This window comes from Hylobates moloch, unplaced genomic scaffold, assembly GCF_009828535.3.
Source record: "Hylobates moloch isolate HMO894 unplaced genomic scaffold, HMol_V3 SCAFFOLD_9, whole genome shotgun sequence".
Lineage (NCBI taxonomy): Eukaryota > Metazoa > Chordata > Mammalia > Primates > Hylobatidae > Hylobates > Hylobates moloch.
In genome coordinates this window covers 58,900,558-58,920,452 of record NW_026652284.1, presented here as the reverse complement: position 1 = coordinate 58,920,452, position 19,895 = coordinate 58,900,558, and the positions used below count along the sequence as shown (strand labels likewise).

The 19,895-nt window shown below is 34.9% G+C and overlaps 1 protein-coding gene across 1 annotated transcript in view; it reads right to left on the bottom strand.

Moving 5' to 3' along the window:
* Positions 1–1,145: 1,145 nt before the first annotated feature.
* Positions 1,146–19,895, bottom strand: part of PKIA (cAMP-dependent protein kinase inhibitor alpha) — an 89,916-nt gene continuing 71,166 nt past the window's right edge. The window contains exons 3-4 of the mRNA XM_032759887.2: positions 7,890–8,067; positions 1,146–4,683 (exon numbers count right to left, since the gene is read on the bottom strand). Coding sequence (XP_032615778.1) covers positions 4,604–4,683; positions 7,890–8,040 — 231 coding nt within the window. The 5' untranslated portion in view covers positions 8,041–8,067 and the 3' untranslated portion in view covers positions 1,146–4,603. The remainder of the gene's footprint in view (positions 4,684–7,889; positions 8,068–19,895) is intronic.

Below are 19,895 nucleotides of genomic sequence, written 5' to 3'. Positions count from 1 at the left end.
ACTTTGATGGGGCAGACATGGCAGAAAGGCAAGAAAATGTGGAACCTGAGGAGCACCTAGGAGAAAGATGAAGAATGGAGTCCAGACTAGCAGGAAGGTTGCTGAGGAAGCATCCATATTAACCCAATCAGAAAGAAGATGTGGTGCAAATTTAGAAAGTTAATAGGTTATAGTCATATAATTTTGTTAATTTTGACTTTAGTATTAAAGATGAAAAGGATTCCGAATCCCCACACCTGAATTAGATAGATACAAGAAATATACAATGAGTAGAGACACTAGAGGCTCTACAACTTATTTCACTGGCTAGCATTTTGTTGGTCCCAAGTCCCTATGTGGTGTTCTATCCTTGCGATCTGAGTAAGATGAACTTAAGTATTTACATCCCCTTTGCTCTTTGGACTGAAGAACTTGCCTGGATTCAGGCTGAGTGCTGTTTGATGCCTACTTTCTCCTAAGCTCCACCTTGGTCTCTGTTTGGTCATTACTGCCTGTGTGTGATAAAAATAAAATGATGGAAAGAGAGAAACACTAGGATAAAAGAAGAGCTCTCTTTGCTTCTTTACCCTAAAAAATTACCCTTAATGCAGTAAAACCATGTGAGGATTGCATTTTGTTCCTGACTCATTTCAAAGCCTTGCAGTGGAGTGGGCAGGGTGGGTGCATCAGGAAGCATTGAACTTCTAGATCAGTGGTTCTAAAATGGTGGGGGTGCAGGTGGGTGGAAGAAAGGTATCAGAGTCATGTAGAAAGTTATTTTAAGAGAAAGAGTGCTTGTGTATGAATGTATCTATGTGGGGGGTGGGTAGGGTGGGTGCTGTAAAAACTTTCCAAGAATTCTGATAAACACCTGTCTTTCTCCTGACTGAAAGTCGTCTCCCTACAGATGAGCAAGTAAGAACCATAGGCATGGTATTGGGGGTTAAGATCTAGGACGTGGGATGGTTCTCGTAGATGACAAAGACCAGGAAGTGGGCTACACGAGTGGAATGGAGTTGAAAATGATTAGAATAAAGGCCAGGAAAGAGTGAAGCCGGAGTCCTGGGTTTGTCCACTGCAGGATGACTGAGGCATAGAATTTCTCCTTTATCACCTGCAGCACTCTCTAGCACCAAGTACATAGTGTGAATTCAATAAATACTCTTAATAGACTGTGTACATTTCAGAAAAATGTGTTACTTTTAATCATCAATTATGTGAGCATGCAACATTGCTAAATACAAAAGTCATACAAGCTCACAAATGACTTCAGAGACTGCCACTCTTGTAATTAAAGAACAATTTAGGGTCTATTAAGACATCATAAATCATAGATCCTTTCCTATTTTCACTTGATGACTACACATTTTCTCCCTGCTACTACTACTACTACTACAGGTTTCACTTAGAAGCTTTGCTGCCCGGCAGTTACATTTCGTTATCCATTATTGTTTCCCTGAAGAGAAATAGCAGTATCATTCATCTTCTAAAATGGTGCATTACCACTGTATCTAAGTAAGACTCAAGTATAGGGCATTTACCATTGGCTGTTCTGGGAGTATTAGCTAAGAATTGGATTTCAATGTCTGTTATTTATTGGAAAAATATTTCTATGAATTTATGATAATATGTTGGCATAGGATGATTACAATTGATAAAAGGTAAATTTAACAATTTCATGCTTGTTGCAAATAAGTCAAAAAGCCAAAGTCCCCATGTTTGTTGGTAATTAAACAAAATGAGTAGCATGAAACATAAAAAATGTGAATCATGCTGTGTTTACAGACCACATGCCAGAAAAAGATCTTCTGGGAAATATACCCCCCAAATAAGACATAATTGAATTTCTTTTTTTAAAAAAAGATATACTTTATGTGACCTACTCATATCTGTTATTACCCATCTAGGGAGCCTTGAGAAAGGCAATTTCTCCTTCTGGGATTCAGTTTCCTTCTGTAAAATATGGAGGCTGAAGAAGTTCATCTCTAAAAGTTCCCTTACAGCTCTGCAGTTGGCTCTAATTTTGTGACATGTGCACTGGAAAGCTCCTTGGTGACAAACATGGGTTCAAATCCTCAGTTCATCACTTACTAACTTTTTAAGCTTCTAAAGGTTATATTTTATTGAGTGCTTATATTTTAATCTGTGAAATTGGATAAAAATACCACTCTTAATAGAATTGTTTGAGGATCAAATGGGAGAATACGAGCTGCAAAGCCATTAGAATAGGAATAGTTGGTTAATAGGCATCCAATGCCTATTACCAAACCCAGCGCCCTGGTTTCCTACTCTTTCCTTCTCTCCTTAAAAATTCAGATCCATGTGTATTCTTGACTTGCAAATAAAGGAAAATAAAATAAAATTTGAAAGATGCCATGAAAAAGCAAAATGTATAGGATGTGGACATTTTGGAAAATTAATTTTTATCTCCCTAGCTTGGAAATGCCTTTGGGTTTGAATATAGCAGACAAAGCAGTAGTAAGAAGTCAAACTAAATCCAAAGCTCCATATGACTTTGCAATTTAGCACTATTTATGTATTTAAAGACAAGCATGGCACCACATGCATTAATACTAGTATATCACATAGGAATATAAACCCTCCACATAGACTCAGCACTGGTTCTAAAATTTCCAAAATCACATAAAATCAGTTTGGAATTTCACAACCTTAAGAAAGAACAGAAACTTAAATTCACAAGAAACCTATTAAAATATTAAATTAGGATACTGAAAACTGACTGTAGGGGTTCGATGGTTTAAACAGTTTACCAGGGATTGCCTAAAATAACCCTAGGAACCTCTTTTCTCACTTGTGAGTCTATTAGTAGGTGATGTGTTTGAATTTTACTGGGCATTTTGGCCCCTGATGGATTAGACAGAAGGAAGCATTCTAAAATTTAATCTTTCCTCTTTCTGCTCTCGGAAAGGCTCACATTATTATTTTTTTCTAGTAATATCTGATTGAGTACTAAATGCAACCCATGCCCTTATTCCAGTCAGTTGAAATGCCCTGTGGAAGGAGAAGTGAGCAGACTTACCTTTTATCCTGTATGTAATTACATAGAAGGGCTGAGTTTCTGGCACAACCACACAAATTACCTATTGGAATGCTGCTCTATCTACTTCATGTGGAAGGGTATCTAAGCCCTCAAGGACAGCTAAGTGGGCTCATTATTGTAAAGGGACTCCCATTGCCTGCTATTTGTCCAGTAATTCATGAACCATTGGCATATTACTGGTTCCTTATTTATTACCACTGACAAATGATTTCATAATACTGACCAGAGGGATTACACAGCTCACAAAAACTTTCCATATAAGAAGCACGATGTTAAAACACAGCAGAGGCCATCAAACACAGTATTAATGAGAATTTTGTTAGCTTCTAATGATAATCATTATTGTATCAGAATGCAATTCACACTAATTATTAGTAAAAGTTTACAAACATTAAAAAGTGCATAATAACATTTGGATCTCATAGGGCTGAAAAAAGACATGAAAACACAACACCAGGGCTTTACTTTTGTGATTGGTGTCCACATGATTGCAAGGAGATTACTTTCTCCACCTTATTCAGCTTAGTGAAGATAAGTTGTCCTCCAAATTTAAATAGTATCATACAGCATTGTGAGAAATTTGATTCCATAGAACAAAATATTTCCAGTCCTTAGTATGATCTTGGCTTTTCTTTTCTACCTTTCCAATTGTCCAAAATTCTCATAACTTAAAATATATATATATATATATTAGGTGGGAGAAGTTCTCCACTTGAGAATAAAGCAAACTTGACAGATTGAATTCCAGTCTGTGCAGACACCAAACAGACTGAATTCAGGTGATATTCACATTAATGGATATTTTCAAATGTCTGTATAATAAAGCAATGGAGTCTTGATGAATCTGTTAGACTTAATCAACTCATCAACATACAATAAGCAAGGGGAAAGCCTGTGTTTTAAAAAAGGGTGTTCTATCCTGTGTACACCACCACAGTATGGAAAACTAAAATAAAAGACAGCCCTTTTAAAAATGAGTGGTATAAAAATTCACAGTAATGTACATCATTTTGTTTTTCATAAGCAATCAGAGAAGGGGGCAGTGCTGAGCATATATATTGTACAATACAAAACAGTGTAAATAACACAGCAGTAACACACAGATACGTAATGCTAAAAACAGTGCTTTCTGGATCTTTCTTTTACTGGGTGAACACTTGAGCCAGAGATATTTAAACTCTGGGGTTCAATCAACCCTTCGCAATTAGACACAATTAAATCCTCTGACATTGTGAGGGGCCAGATGCTACAGGAAGAATCATCATCTAGGTCGGTGCTACTCTCTATAAGCATTTCATCATATGATCAAGTGAAAGGATCCATACAAAAATGACGCCCAAACACAAGCCACATGATTTCAACCATTGCTAATGACAGAGGTAGGGAAAAGTCTGCCTGCAGCCACAGCCTCTGCCCTCTTTTTTAACAAGATAATGAGCAGGTTCCTGCAATGCAGCACAGCCATTTTCTTTTTCCTCTTTTCACTCATGGAAACAAATGCATTCCAGACACTCCTGGAGATTTGAGACATTTTCAGGTGTGGTCGAGGGTCAAAGTGGGGTGTTAGCTTTCAGATTTTGCTGCTTCTCCCTGGGCTTCCCCACTTTGTTCTGTAGAACTTCGTTGTGCATCTTCTTCACCTTCTGCAAAAGAAAAACGAAAACAGAATAAAGGCAAAATAAAAATGATTGCTTTTATTTACCAACTCTCAATATGTCATATTGGTAACTTCGGAAATACTAAACAGGCCTGAAACTCTCTAAGGAGCAAGTATATTTTCTTGGTAGTCAGTTCACCACTAAGAAAACAGCTTAAGTTTTCAAGGACTGATTAATTCTGTGAACTTGGGACAGCATGGCTCAAAAACAAAATAATATTCAAATTTTCAGAGTAGTTAGTGATCAGCTAAGCTTTGGATAAATAGCTCAGAAACCTCACGGCCAGGTCATGTCACTTAGATATAGTTTCACAGGTTGCAGAAATCAGAAATGTATTTAAGTAGAAATCAGAAGTGGGAGCATGTTTACCTTTTTATGCCTGATTGTCTTATTTGAAGAAATATTTTAAAACTGCATTTTCTCCTTTTTATAGCACTTGATGATAACCCAGCTAATTTCTCAGAGGTTCTATTAGTTCAAAGTAAAAGCAATAGTGGAAAATGAAAGGGCACTATGTCAGCTGGCCAGTCCCTTGTCAAATAGTTATAATGGCCCCTGGTCTGCCCTTAGAGAACATGTGCACAATTCCAATAAAACGACCCTCATAACTGCACTCTCAGTAGCAATCTTAGCCAGTGGTATAGCAAATATTTCAATGCTTTCACTCCATATTAGGTCACTTTATATAAGTGCAAGCTGTTGGCAATTCTAGACTCAAAGATTCAAATATCTGCATGTGACATTTTGTTATCAGGCAGCCAGTATGGCTTGGCAGACAAAATGTTTTCAGGTGTTGCAATAATATAAACGCATCAATATTTGCTAAGGGTTTGTTATCATAATTCAAATAAAAGCAGGTAAGTCGGCTGGTCTATTCTTTGGACCATAATGTTATAAGGCAGTTTCTTCTCTACTCTTAGCAAGTACACACAAAGCACCTCACCATACTCCAACAAGATTAAATCTTTAGGGAAATTAAAACCAATTCTTCCACATAAAAATATTTTCTTCTAAAGCAGTACCAAGGGTATGACCAGACATTATATATAATTTTCATGCACTATTTTATTGTGAGAGGCTCGCATGAGGTGCAGATGGCCTGGTTCTGAGATGTGTAAATTAAGCATGCAACAAGAACTTGGTAAACAGGAGAAGCTTTTGGTAATCAAAGAAATGAAGTCAAATTAGGGCATATGTAAGACAGAAGAATATTTCTGGATGAAAGGGATTGTATAAATACAAGATGAGGAACTTGACTCCCATCGGGCTTGGGACCTTCTAGGTGTCTGGGGACACTTCTCAGGGCTTAGCATTATGCTGAAAACATAGAGACTGTTGCTAAATAGGTGCTTGTTAATAAATAAAGGTAAACATGAAGCAACAATATTGTTGAGTATAAACTAAAATGAAGCTGAAACATTTACCAATTACAAAAAAATTCCTCACAATTCTTAGTGACGTTGAATTTGTCATTATATATTTGCCATTTTTTATATTTTAGATCTTCATATTATACAGTTATTAGTTTTTTGTACTTAGAATAAAGAAAGTTATTGCTTTGTATACTGTTTCTGGTTTTGGACTTTATAAGTTTAAGAGAAACACAAAATGTTGCAAGAGTCTAGTGAATTGCAATTAACATGCAAAAATATTTAGAAAAGAAGACAATTGGAAGTGTAAAGATAATTTAAATTATTTTAAATTATTTAATTATAAAATAATGCATATAAAATTATTTTATTTATTATTAATATTAAATTTTAGTTTATTATTTAGATAATTTATAATAATTTAATGTTTTCAGGAAAATAAAACAGTCTTAGGGCTAACAATTCTCAACTTCAGGAAAAATAGAAAAAGAAGAAATTAAATTGTACTATGAATAAAAATGTTCTAATATTAAGAGCGGCTAAAATTAATGCAGACTATTTAAAGTAGCATATTTGTATGAAAAATAAAATATAAATCTTATGCAAGACTGCAGCAAAAATGTATTTATCCATCTCATGTTACCAAATTGGAATAATTCCCTATACAGTCTTTCTCAGAGCTGTTCTGGGAAGTAACTACTGGTAGCAATAATAGCACAACAATGAAACCTAAGATATACACAGGTCTACATATTCCAAAGTGGTGATATTAAAGTTTTATTATTAATCTGAATTTGAAAAGACCAGTCTGGGAAATACTGAGCTTTAGCCATTGAATAAAATACTATCCTTATATATTTTAAAGTAATGTTGCTGAGCCATTTCATTAATCTATATATACATATACTCTGACTCAGTTTTCTAATAATCTAAAGGTTTTACCTTAAAAATTCTAACAGCGAAGACATATTGAATAATTAAGAGTCAGAAATTGTGATAAGTGCTTTCCATGCACATAATATCAGAGTTCCCTAATCGTGAATTCTTTTTACTTTTTAAGGTTATTTTTACACAAGTCTTCTCAGGGAAACACATTCAGCTTTGATATCTGCAAAAGCTATGAGTGGAGGGACTATCAGGGGACTTATTCTAATACTCAGAAGTAAAACTGTCAAGTATTTTAATCCATCAGATTTGTTTTTCTTTTTCATTAATGAAGATAGACTCCTTGGGTAAGAATTCAAGGCCCAGTAAGGAGACAAATTTTTCACAAACCCATTCTATCTGGAATGGGAAACCAAAGACCCTTTTACCTAAGACTTACTAACGTAACAGATCATTTTACTTCCATTCTTAAAAAAATTAGCCCTGGAGACTCTTTTTTTAGTAAAATTGTTCTTAGAATTGAAGTCTATCAGAATTACCTGTGAATCTTGTTAAATGTCTATCTAGTAAATGTTAAGAGGTGGCCAATATTGTCAAAGGTAGGAGCTCAAACTTTGTTAAGTACTGTACATTAGCAATTTCAGCTTTTACAGAAATTAGGATTTAAAAAAAAACACACCATGTGTTTTATTGATTGCATTAATAAAATCAGATTAAAGACTCTGCATTTGAGTGGGAAGGCTTCTAAAGAGACATCATTGAAAATAGAGCAGGAGTGATTAAGAGATTAGTCTCAGACTTTCATCTTGCCTTGGATTGTTTAAAACTCTTTACATTAGATTACTTTCAAAGATGGCTTTTCGTGCCTTAATCCCACTTAGTAAAATGCTGCAAATCATTCCACGCTCATAGGGAAATGTGTGCCAGATGACTTACCTGTCTTGTTAATATCAAGACCTGCTAATTTCAAGGCTAATTCATTGCTGTTGCCACTTGCAGAGGAAACCAGGATATCATGTATTGCATTTCTTCTACCTGTTCTTCCTGAAGCAATAAAATCTGCATATGTAGTTTCCACATCAGTCATTGCTACCAAATATCCACATAGCAGGGACTACAAAAGAAAGGAAAATTCATAGGTAAATATAATGGTAGTCAATGCTAAACATTTAACAAAGACAACTGTTAAACTACCGACCTAGTATATGAATGTGAAACAATTGTCCTGTTTACAGATTCAAAAAACAAGTAATGCCTTTTCTGGTCCTAAGAATTTAGATCAAAGGTCTGGGAACCTTTAATGTACAGGGCCTGATAGTACATATTTAGGCTTTGAGGGTCATATGATCTCTATCCCAACTACTCAACTTTATCCTTAAAGTACAAAAGCAGCCATAGCCAATACATAAAACAAATATAATAAACAAATTTTATTAACAAAAATAGGGAATGGGCCAGATTTGGCCTGCATGCCATAGTTTGTTGATATTTAGTTTACATTATAAAACTATCTTTCTCTAATACTATTTTAGTCATTCTTCAACTCCAAAGAGAACTTGAGACACTTGGGGGGTGTTAAGTGAAAAATGGTTCATCTTTGGAGTAAGCAGTAAGTGAGAGCATTGTCTGTACAGTCTGCTAATGAAATGAACCAAAATTCTTTGCTTTTTATTACCACTATGCACCATGCACCAGCAATTCTAAATATTTTCAGTGATCAAATTCTGCTCCCAGTCCACAAAAACAGCTTCCCACGTTCCCCTTGATAAGTCATTACTTGAGAGGAGTAACAAACACTCTTGATTAAATCTTGGAAATAAAATGTCAAAAGGTACAAAAACTGATTACTCAAAACCCTTTCATTTCTATCATTAAACTGGCCATACTGCCAAAAGCAATTTACAGATTCAATGCTATTCCTATCAAACTACCAACGATATTTTCCACAGAGTTAGAAAAAAATTTTCTAAAATTCGTAAAGAACCAAAAAAGAGCCCAAATGGCCAAAGCAACCCTAAGGAAAAAGAAAAAAGCCAGAAGCATCACACTACCCAACTTTAAGCTATACTGCAAGGCTATGGTAACCTAAAACAGCATGATACTGGTACAAAAACAGACGCAGAGACCAATGAATCAGGTTAAAGATCCCAGAAATAAAGCCACACTTAAAGCTATCTGATCTTCAACAAAATTGACAAAAACAAGCAATGGGGAAAGGACTCTCTCTTCAATAAATGGTGCTGGGAAAACTGGCTAGCCACATGTAGATTGAAACTGGACCTTTTCCTTTCACCATGTACAAAAATCAACTCAAGGACTAAGTCAATTTCAATTGATTAAAGACTTAAATGTAAAACCTAAAACTGTAAAAACTCTAGAAGAAAACATAGGGAATACTTCTCTGGACATAGTCCCTTGCAAATAATTTATGTCAAAGACTCCAAAAAGAATTGCCACAAAAGCAAAAATTGACAAATGGGACATAATTAAACTAAAGAGCTTCTGCACAGCAAAAGAAACTATCAACGGAGTAAACAAACAAACCACAGAATGGCAGAAAATAGTCTCAAATTATGCATCTGACAAAATTCTAATATCCAGAACTAAAAAGGAACTTAAATCAACAAGTGGTGGCTCATGCCTGTAATCCCAGCACTCTGGTAGGCCAAGGCGGGTGAGTCACCTGGGGTCAGGAGTCCGAGACCAGCCTGACCAACATGGTGAAACCCCGTCTCTATTAAAAATACAAAAATTAGCCAGGCCTGGTGTTGGGTGCCTGTAATCCCAGCTACTCAGGAGGCTGAAACAGGAGAATCACTTGAACCCGGGAGGCGGAGGTCACAGTGAGGTGAGATCACGCCCATTGCACTCCAGCCTGGGCGGCGAGAGTGAAACTTCGTCTCAAAAAAATAAATAAATAAAATTTAAAAATAAAGCAAAAAGCAAATAGCTCCATTAAAAATTGGGCAATGGATATGAACAGACACTTCTCAAAAGAAGACACACACACGGCCAACAAGCATACAAAAAACTGGCCAACATCACTAATCATTAGAAAAATGCAAATCAAAACTACAATGAGATACCACCTCACACCAGTCAGAGTGGCTATTATTAATAAGTCAAAAATCAACAGATGCTGGTGAAGTTGCAGAGAAAAGGGAACACTTTTACACTACTGATGGGAATATAAACTACTTCAGCCACTGTGGAAAGCATTTTAAAGATTTCTCAGTGAACTTAGAACTACCATTAGACCCAGCAATCACATTACTGGGTATATACCTAAAGGAATATAAATCGTTCTACCATAAAGACACATGCACACGTATGTTCATCACAGCACTTTTCACAATAACAAAGACACGGAATCCACCTAAATGCCCATCAACAGTGGATGAGATCATGTCTGTTGCAGCAACATGGATGGAGCTGAAGGCCATTATCCTAAGTTAATTAATGCCGGAACAGAAAACCAAACACTGCACATTCTCACTTATAAGTGGTAGCTAAAAACTGAGTACAAATGGACACAAAGCAGGGAAGAATAGACACCAGGGCCTATCTGAGGATGGAAGATGGGAGGAGGGTGAGGATCAAAAAACTATAGGTTACTATGCTTATTATCTGGGTAATAAAATAATCTGTACACCAAACCCCAGAAATATGCAATTTATCCATGAAACAAACCTGCATATGTACCCCTTGAACCTAAAATAAAAGTTGGAAGGTAAAACAAACAAAAATAAACCAAAACCACCTCATTTGTAAAATTCTGAATCTGGAAATTCTCTCCGCTCGTCACAGCCACCTTTTCTTTTTCTTTTCCTCTTATAGTCAATGAACCCAATTCTTTATACTGATGCTGTCTTTAATTCCTTGAATCACTTTTTAGTTTCCTCTAGGTCCAGTCCTACGTGAATCAGTTAGTCACTACTTTATGTAGTTTTTTTATTAGCATCAAGAAGTCCCTTTGATCTATTGTTATCTTTACTTTCGTACCTACACTTCACTGCTGGGAAAACACTATAGTATATTTTCTCTGATCTCAGTACTGGGTGGCTGAGTGTTACCAGAAAAAGTCACAAAATTATGCCAATTGGCTCAACTAGAAATTTCTGGCTCTATTATTAGTATACACTTGGATGGAGTTGCTCAGAAATTCTTCTGTTCACCTCTAGTTGACTCTTCCTTATGCTGTTCTCTTTGGGAGGGATTCCAAACCCTTTCCAGTCTACACACCAGACACCACCTACCTTAAGAGATGACTCTGCATCTTCCTCTGAGAAGATACAGTACATCTGTTACAAATTCTCTAAAAATTCTTCCTTTTTCAAACAACGTTTCTCTGTATAATCACCATTCTTTCTTTTTTGGATGAATTGACCTGCCTTTTTAAGACATGCTATTGATTTTATTTCCTTCCACCTCTAACGCCATTACCCACTGTTCATTAACGTGACACATGTTGGAGAATATATTTTCCCTCATTTCTCTCCCTTGATATCCATGTCTAATCACTTGCCAGGTCATATTGATTTTTATTTGATCCCACTCATATTTAGTCTCTGTAAAAAACAGGAAAAACATAGGAACATGCAAATCAACCAAATGCTGAGTTTCTCTATTCCCTAAGTTTCTCCATGTCCCAACCTATCCAAAATGCTGCGATAAGTGTTAACCATTTTGCCTTTCTCAAAGGCCTTCCAAGCCTGCTGCACAGCCTATACAACACATTCTGAAGTTTTTAGCATTTCTTTTAAAGCATTCTGTGATCTGGAAAGGACTCACTTTTTTTTTTTTTTTTTAACTTCAACCACTTGCTCTCATACATGGTATGTTTTAGAATAATGAGCAATATTTTTCCAGAGCTTCTCTGCTGGTGTGCCGGTTCAAGTCTGTTACTCCACCTGTAACAGTTTTTCCCCAACAAACTTTCTTGTTAAAGTAGATTTAGCGCTCAAAACTCAGTCAAACACCATCTTCTCTTTTAACTAATTTCCGTATCTCTTCAGCTATTGATCTACAGGTTTGATTTGTACTGCACAGGGCACTTAAATTCTAACAAGCCTTGCATTTTATTGGTCAAAAAAATCATGTAATCTCAACCAACCTAAAATGCAAGTGAAATATATATCATTCTTGATCTTTGTGAGATCAAATGAATAACATAAGTATCAAGTGAATCATACATTTAATCGTAAGTACCAAATGAATAACATGTCGATTCTGAAGAGTATCCCTGAGCCTTCACATGGAAAATAGTTGCCTTGGATTGTTACCAAGAGCCACAAAGACTTGATGTAAGGAAGGAAAAATATGGTTTTTGAGTCACTAAAATTTTTTGTTTGTTTAAAATTTTTAAATAAGTAAATGATACACTTGATGTAACAGGACACTACATCAGCACAGAGAAGTGAATTTCACTATTATGTAGGAAGTAAACATTTTCAATAAAATATTTACCAATGACAAAAAAAAAAAAAAATTCTAACAAGCCTTATAGTTACTTCTCTTTCTCAATATATTACAGGTTCTGATAAGGCAGAAACTGCATTTTGTTAATATTTTAATCACATACAATTTCTAGCAGAGTTGTTTGCACATAGCCAATGTTAAATAAGAATATGTTAAATAGAACTGACCAATGAGGAAGAAATATATTAATCACCTTTGATCAGTGGCCACAGAAAACTTTCCTGCTTCCTGATTGTACTAAATTACTAAATCCTAAAAATTCATCTACTTCAGTCTAGAAGTTTTTATAGATGAAGAACCTGAGTACCAGATAATTCAAGTGATCTGCCCATATTCACATAGTTAATAAATTAATCTGCCCATATTCACATAGTTAATAAATTAATCTGCCCATATTCACATAGTTAATAAATTAATCTGCCCATATTCACATAGTTAATGAATTCAGTACTTGGAACTTAAGTCTGCAAAGTTCCTGCCTACGCTTTTTACTTTACCAGGCAGCCTGTCTATGAGTAAGTCAGAGTTTGAATAAAGTTTTTGGAACTTGGGAATAATTCAGTGTTATTAATTGTAAAGATATTTTCATTACCTGCGTTACCATTAACCAACACAGTATTTGGTTTCTGCATTACTTCAAGGTTTAGAACTGAACATGCACATCAATCTAGCAAATACATCTTATAAATATTTAAGGAGAGGTGGAGTCACAAGAGATATTCAAGCTCTTTTCACAATGATTTTCACTCTTAGTCTCTTTCTATGGCTTTTAAAAACACAGGCTTAGACCGGGCATGGTGGCTCATGCCTGTAATCCCAGCACTTTGGGAGGCTGAGGCGGGAGGGTCATGAGGTCAGGAGTTCGAGACCAGCCTGACCAACATGGTGAAACCTTGTCTCTACTAAAAATACAAAAATTAGCTGGGCATAGTGGCACACGCCTGTAATCTCAGCTACACAGGAGGCTGAGGCAGGAGAATCGCTTGAACCCGGGTGGCGGAGGTTGCAGTGAGCCAAGATTGGGTCACTGCACTTCAGCCTAGGTGACAGAGCTAGACTCCGTCTCAAACAAACAAACCAACAAACAAACAGGCTTAAAAAAAGCACAAGTGCTATTATTTCTCATCTGATAACAATGCTGTAAAGTAGGAAAACAAATCCTCATTTTTCAGATGGAGAAAAGAAGTCTCAGAGATTTTAAGTAACCACTAAATCATACATATTACCATGACTTAAACTATGGGTATATGTCTTTGGGTTTTGTGTAAAGGGCATTGTGCTTTGCAGTAAAGGTCCCTGTTTTTTTGCCAATTATCATTTCTAACTGCCATAATAATACATATCCTTGTAGGGGTTTATATCTAATTCTCCTTGCTGAAAATAGTTTTTAAAAGATTTGAAATAACAAAAATGAGGCAGAGAAAAGTGGTACAATTTTCCATGAGAAGGTATATATAAAAGAAAGTGTCTTGTATTATGATTTATCTGTGTGGGAATTTTAAAAGATCCTGGTGGCAATTCTACTTATATGAGGGTAAGCAACAACTTACTTTGAATTTTCATTTAGTGCACTCAAGTAATTAACACATGAAGGAAGAAATGAGGTTATGAAAGACCTAAAAGTATATTGTGCTTACTTTTAAAATCTTCATATATAGCTTTCATTTAAATTGAATGAAAGACAATAGGGACAATTGTGAGAAGAGATTATTCCTGTAAAGTTGAAATATATTTTTAGTTCCATGTGCATCCAATTCTGCACCTTTAAAGTAATATGGAAACTAAGCACTGCATATCCAATTACAGTAGCCAATATAATTATTATAATGCAAATAGCTATTACTATAAAAGTAATATTTCATTGCTTATTGTTTTCTTTCTCTAGACAATAGATCTATTTTCCAATAAAAGAACAATAGCTTAAAAATAGCACACACCAAATACGTGAATGAAGGAAAACATGCAATTACATTTTTAAACAAAAAATATATTGTATATTCCAGATTTTCTCTATGATTATAGTGCTTTTAGTGAATTCCCCTTAAGTGCTCAAAAATAGATATTTTTACCTGCCTGGTGGCTATTTGTTTTTTCAGTCAAGCATTTAGACACAGGTCTTCTAATTTAGTAATATGACTCTGAGAGATAAATATCTTTTACGTCAAGCATACCTGTATAGACGACTTGTACTTTTGCTTTGAAATTCTGGAGAACAGCCATAAAAATTATGTTTGACAGATATTCACCCCCCAAAATTACAAAATTCAAAAAAAGTCAAGTAAAAGTCAGCAGCAGATGGAAGTTTAATAGACCAGCAACTAGCACATATTCTGACTTTATAAAAATAATCAGGAAAAAATCTGGAAAACTTATTAAAAGTAGACTTTGATTCTTTACTAGAGTTTCTTGTCTATGTTGCTATAATTGGAATTTTGTAGACATGACCAAATGATAGTATTGAATACAGACAAGGTAATATGGTGTTACTTTTTTGTATCCAGTTATACAAAAGATCCAATTATACTAATATTCAGCCTTATGGGATAGGGAAAAGAGAGAAATGGACATTTTATTATTTAAATACTGAACTATTTAAAGTTGTATTAAACTTTAAAGCATAAATCTGACATCTAAAAATTCAATCAAAATCTATGAATTAGAAATAAGCTTGCTCTCTCTTTTCCCCATTCTTAAAACAGCCTCACTCTCTTACTCTTTAGCAACAGAAGCAATATTGCTGCTCTACAAATTCTTTATATAATGGATTTCAAAACGGAGACTCATGATCTGTGTTGATCTTTTCATTTTTTGTGCTATCTTTTTAAAATTCCATACACACAAATTATTTGAGAGAATAAGGCATGAGGTATTACTATAGTAGAATTTACAGATTTAGATAGATTTCAAGAGACTATGAAAAGCATGTACTTACGTCTCCTATGTTAAACAAACTGAAGTGTTCCACATCGATGGATTCTACAAGTTGGGCCTATGATGTTGCTAAAATGATTTTTATAGTGACATTGAGTCATGAGCCAAATGGTGACTGGATAACATGCTAATTTTACTCCTGTAAATGGGACACATGAAATGAGACTCACAGAGTTGGAGGAAAGAATGGAGAGAATGTCATCAGCATGCACTGAAGACTTCTCTTTAATCTGAATACTATGATTTCTTTTAAGTAAGAAAGAAAGAAAAAGAAAGAAAATTCCCCTTTTTCCACTATTACAAAATGCAATTATATAACTTCTCAACTTTGACTTTGTGAAATCATGGGAAGTATGTTTAAAGCCCTTGAGTAGTTTACTATGTGTTTAGTGCTTGGTCTACATTAGTATTTCTGAATTGTTTTGGTCTCAGATATCTACTACGTGCTCAAAAATTATGAAGAATCCCACTTAGCTTTCATTCTCCAGGGATAAATCTACCAATATTTAACATATGGGAAATCAGAAAAACTGAAAAAATTAAATAATTATTAATTCACCTCAAATACTATGAATAAACCCATTACACTTCATATCAATATTTTAATGAAAATAAAATACATTTTCCAAAGCCAAAAAAAAAAATAAATAGTGACAAGTATGGCATTGATTTACATTTGCAACTCTCTGGCTTAATTTTGCAAATGTCTGGCTTAATAAAAGACATCTGGTTTCTCATATTTGCTTCTGCATTCAGTATCTCTTAACATGTTGTTTTAGTTGAAGTATATAAGAGAATCTGGCTTAACAGAGATATTATTTTTTTTAGCTGGAAAAGTGAGGAGAATTTTAATAGCCTTTTCAGATAATTGTGGCTTTTTTTCAATGTGGAATCTAAAGTCATATGAATATGCTTTCCATACTCTTCCTTTAGAAAGTTCCCATTGTCTTTCTTGCAGTTTGAAATGGTCTTTTGTCCACGCATTGTTTTTTCTTTTTTTTTTTTTGTTAATTATCAGACATTGGTCATCTGGAAAATATTGGTACACTGGATTATGTAAATTTCCCAAATGGTAGCACATTTAATTATACAATATCACATTTGTTAGCAACACCAACTATCTCATCTGAAAAGTCTTTAAGGATTGGGAAACTGACAAGTTCACAGGGGCAGATAATAAGTTTTCCGAAATTATAATTTTTGTTTGAAAGTTTAGATTTTTTCGTTGGTGAAAGACACTGTTAGATTTTGCTTTCCTAGAAGTGACAAGCTCGCTTTGTTCATTTTCAAGAAAATCTCTGCCAAATGTCCAAGTTTGAACAACTACAGTTTGCCTGTCACTTGTTCTTTCAAGTAAAAATGGTGATCCATGAAAATAGTGTCTGGCTCAGCTCTCAACCCACAGTTGCACAAGGTGCTTTACTTGTGATAACCACATGTTTGATACACAACAGAAGTGCTTCATGAGATGTCCCATTTCATCACATGAATATTAAAAACGTGTACTCAAAGGTTGAGATTCAAGAAAATGAATTTTTTTGTACTGCTTCATCAAGTACATTCTTAGGTAAACCTGGCACTAAAAAAATACTAATTGTGAGTGTGTAGGGGTGCAGAATACATAGATCACTAGGAGAGTTCAGTGCCACTGACTTGCTTAGTGCAAAAGTGCCAGCAGTTCCCTGCCCACCCCCGCCTTGCTTTTGCATCATTCCTGCAAATGTCAGCCTTCTTTTCTTTTCCCCTCCAATGGCATCATTACTTAATTTCTCCTCTCAAACTTTCTTTAGATCAGACTCAAATACTTCTTCCCCCTACAATGTTTAACACGTAAAAACTTTAAAATGAGAACTCTTTACCTGTAAATATTTAAAATGTTAGAAGTACTATCTTTCTTTAGAAAATATTTTTATAATTGGGCAACGAGTGACCTCAAAGCTACTCATAAATTCTTACACTCATTTCTGGTTTACCCCTATACTATCTCTAATAAAAACAATTTCTTTCTTTCTTTTTTTTGTAGGCTCTTTAAATTTTATTTGTATCTTGCTTTCTTACTCTCCATAGCAAATCTTACCTAATAACTTTGTGGAGACCAAGGTCATCATTCATCTTCAATCCTCTTTCTTTATTATCACATTTAAAATCGTCCATCTCTTTACTCAAGAGTCCTTTTGCCCACCGTTATTAATACCTGACTGGTGCTCTTGATTCTATCTTCTTCCTCATTATCATTCCTTCAATTCTGCCTCTTGCTTCTGGAGTCACAATTTTACTTCAGCTACTTCTTTAACACCTTTCAAATTGCTTACATCTTCCCTGTTATAAAATCTTTTATCTTTTAACTCTGCATTTTTTAAATCTTTCTTCTCTTTTTTTTTTTCCCTTTCGTTTTGAGACAGGGTCTCGCTTTGTTGCCCAGGCTGGATTGCAATGAAACAATCAATCCTGCATGTTCTTTAAGACATTCATCTCTTTTTCTTTCATTTACTCCCATATAGGAAAATAGGTAGATACTAATTTTCCCTGCTTCCTCTACACTGCTTTATTTTTAATTCCCCTTGTAATTTTACACATATATCTATTAACTTAGGAAAACTGTTTTCTCAGGAACTATCACTACAGATTATTCACCAAATGCAATAGTCTTTTCAGAATAGTCATCCATATCAAATTGTATTTAGCGTTTTACACTGCACTTTTTGTTGTTGTTGTTGTTGTTGTTTGTATTTTTTTTTGAGATGCAATTTTGTTCTTGTTGCCCAGGCTGGAGTGCTGTGGCGTGATCTCGGCTCACTGCAACCTCCGCCTCCTGGGTCGAAGCTATGCTCCTGCCTCAGCCTCCTGAGTAGCTGGGATTACAGGCATGCACCACCACGCCCAGCTAATTTTGTATTTTTAATAGAGACGAGGTTTCTCCATGTTAGTCAGGCTAGCCTCAAACTCCCAACCTCAGGTGATCCACCTGCCTTAGCCTCCCAAAGTGTTGGGATTACAGGCGTGAGCCACCATGCCTGGCCTTTTTTTTCTTTTTGAAATGTCCTTCTCCCTTGGCTGCCGTAGTTACTGTACTCTTTTGGTTGCTTTATAATCTTCCTGTACTTCTTGCTCTTCCCACTACTTACCTCTTAAAATAAATCTTTATTCTCCTTTTTGTTTTTTATGCTCTTTCTGGTAATCCCATTTACCCTAATAAGCTTAACTGCCACCTGTAAATTGATGCTACTCAAATCTATAATTCTGGGGCCTGATATTTTTTTAAAGCTTCACTAGAGAATTTCTACTGACTATTAAATACTCCACTATGGATATCTTTAAAATCTCAAATTCAGTATGTTCAAAATGGGATCTCTTGCTTTCTTCATCTCCACCTCTGCTCACAAAACTGTGCATTCTTTCTATTATTTTGTTTATATCTCCACTATTTTTACAGGCATCAATGATAGAAATCTCAGAATTGTATTCAATCACTTCCTCTCACTAATTCTTCACATCCAATCATTTCTCAAACCTCAGTAGTTAATTCCATCTATTCAATGTCTCTTAAATATTTTTCATTCCATTCTTCTGGGAACAGCCTTCATCTCTTCCTTGGCTGTTGCAATTGTAGGCTAACAACTCATCTAAACCTCTTCTCCAATTTACCCTTTAAAGTATCAGCAGAATTAACTTTATAAAACATAAATAGTACTCAGAAACCTTCAGTTGTTCCTAGGAACCCACAAAACATAGTTCAATTTTTTGATGGCCCTTAGGAGTTTGAAGCCAATCTACTTTACTAGCCTCTTTTCTCACAATATCTCTCCTGTTCATAATAAGGTCCAATCGCAGCAGCACATGCAATGCTCTTGGTATTCTCCTATTGATCTTCTCAACCTGTTCTCATCTTTCCCGTCACACTCCTTCTCCATCTCCAGGTAGAATAAATAACTTTGTTATTGTGTTGATTTAATTCTGTCTTATGTGAGAATTTATTATTTTCATGTTGACCTCTTTCTATTATATTTCTGGGTCTTTGATTTTCGAATCCACTACAACGTATGGCACAGAGTTTTGTATTTTGTTCCTAAATCCACAAAATGTATTGTGTAGATTGTTCTTGATGATCTTACTCAAGATCCTCCTTGTTTAAGTAACTTCATCGAGGTCATACAGTTGTTCATAGTAAAACTAGGCTAAGAGCATGTGTCCTTATTCTTACCCAGTTCATTTTCCTAATAAAATATTTTTTATAAACTTAAGAAGATAAACACAATTATGATCTCTAGCACACTTTCTTTTCTTATATTCACAATTGTAACAAAAGATTTTTTAAAATAACAGCAATAGAAAGCATCTAGAATCTCGAGTAATCTAACCTATTTTCACTTTGTTGATGGCTTCCTCTTTTAAGTTTTTTATCAAATATATATGACGAAAGTAGCAAATTAAAGCATGGAATAATTTGTTCTGTCTTCTTGTTAGGGCTTTTTATATCATATATTTAATATTTCAAAGGGTTTATAAATCATTTATCAGCTAATCTTTGCAATA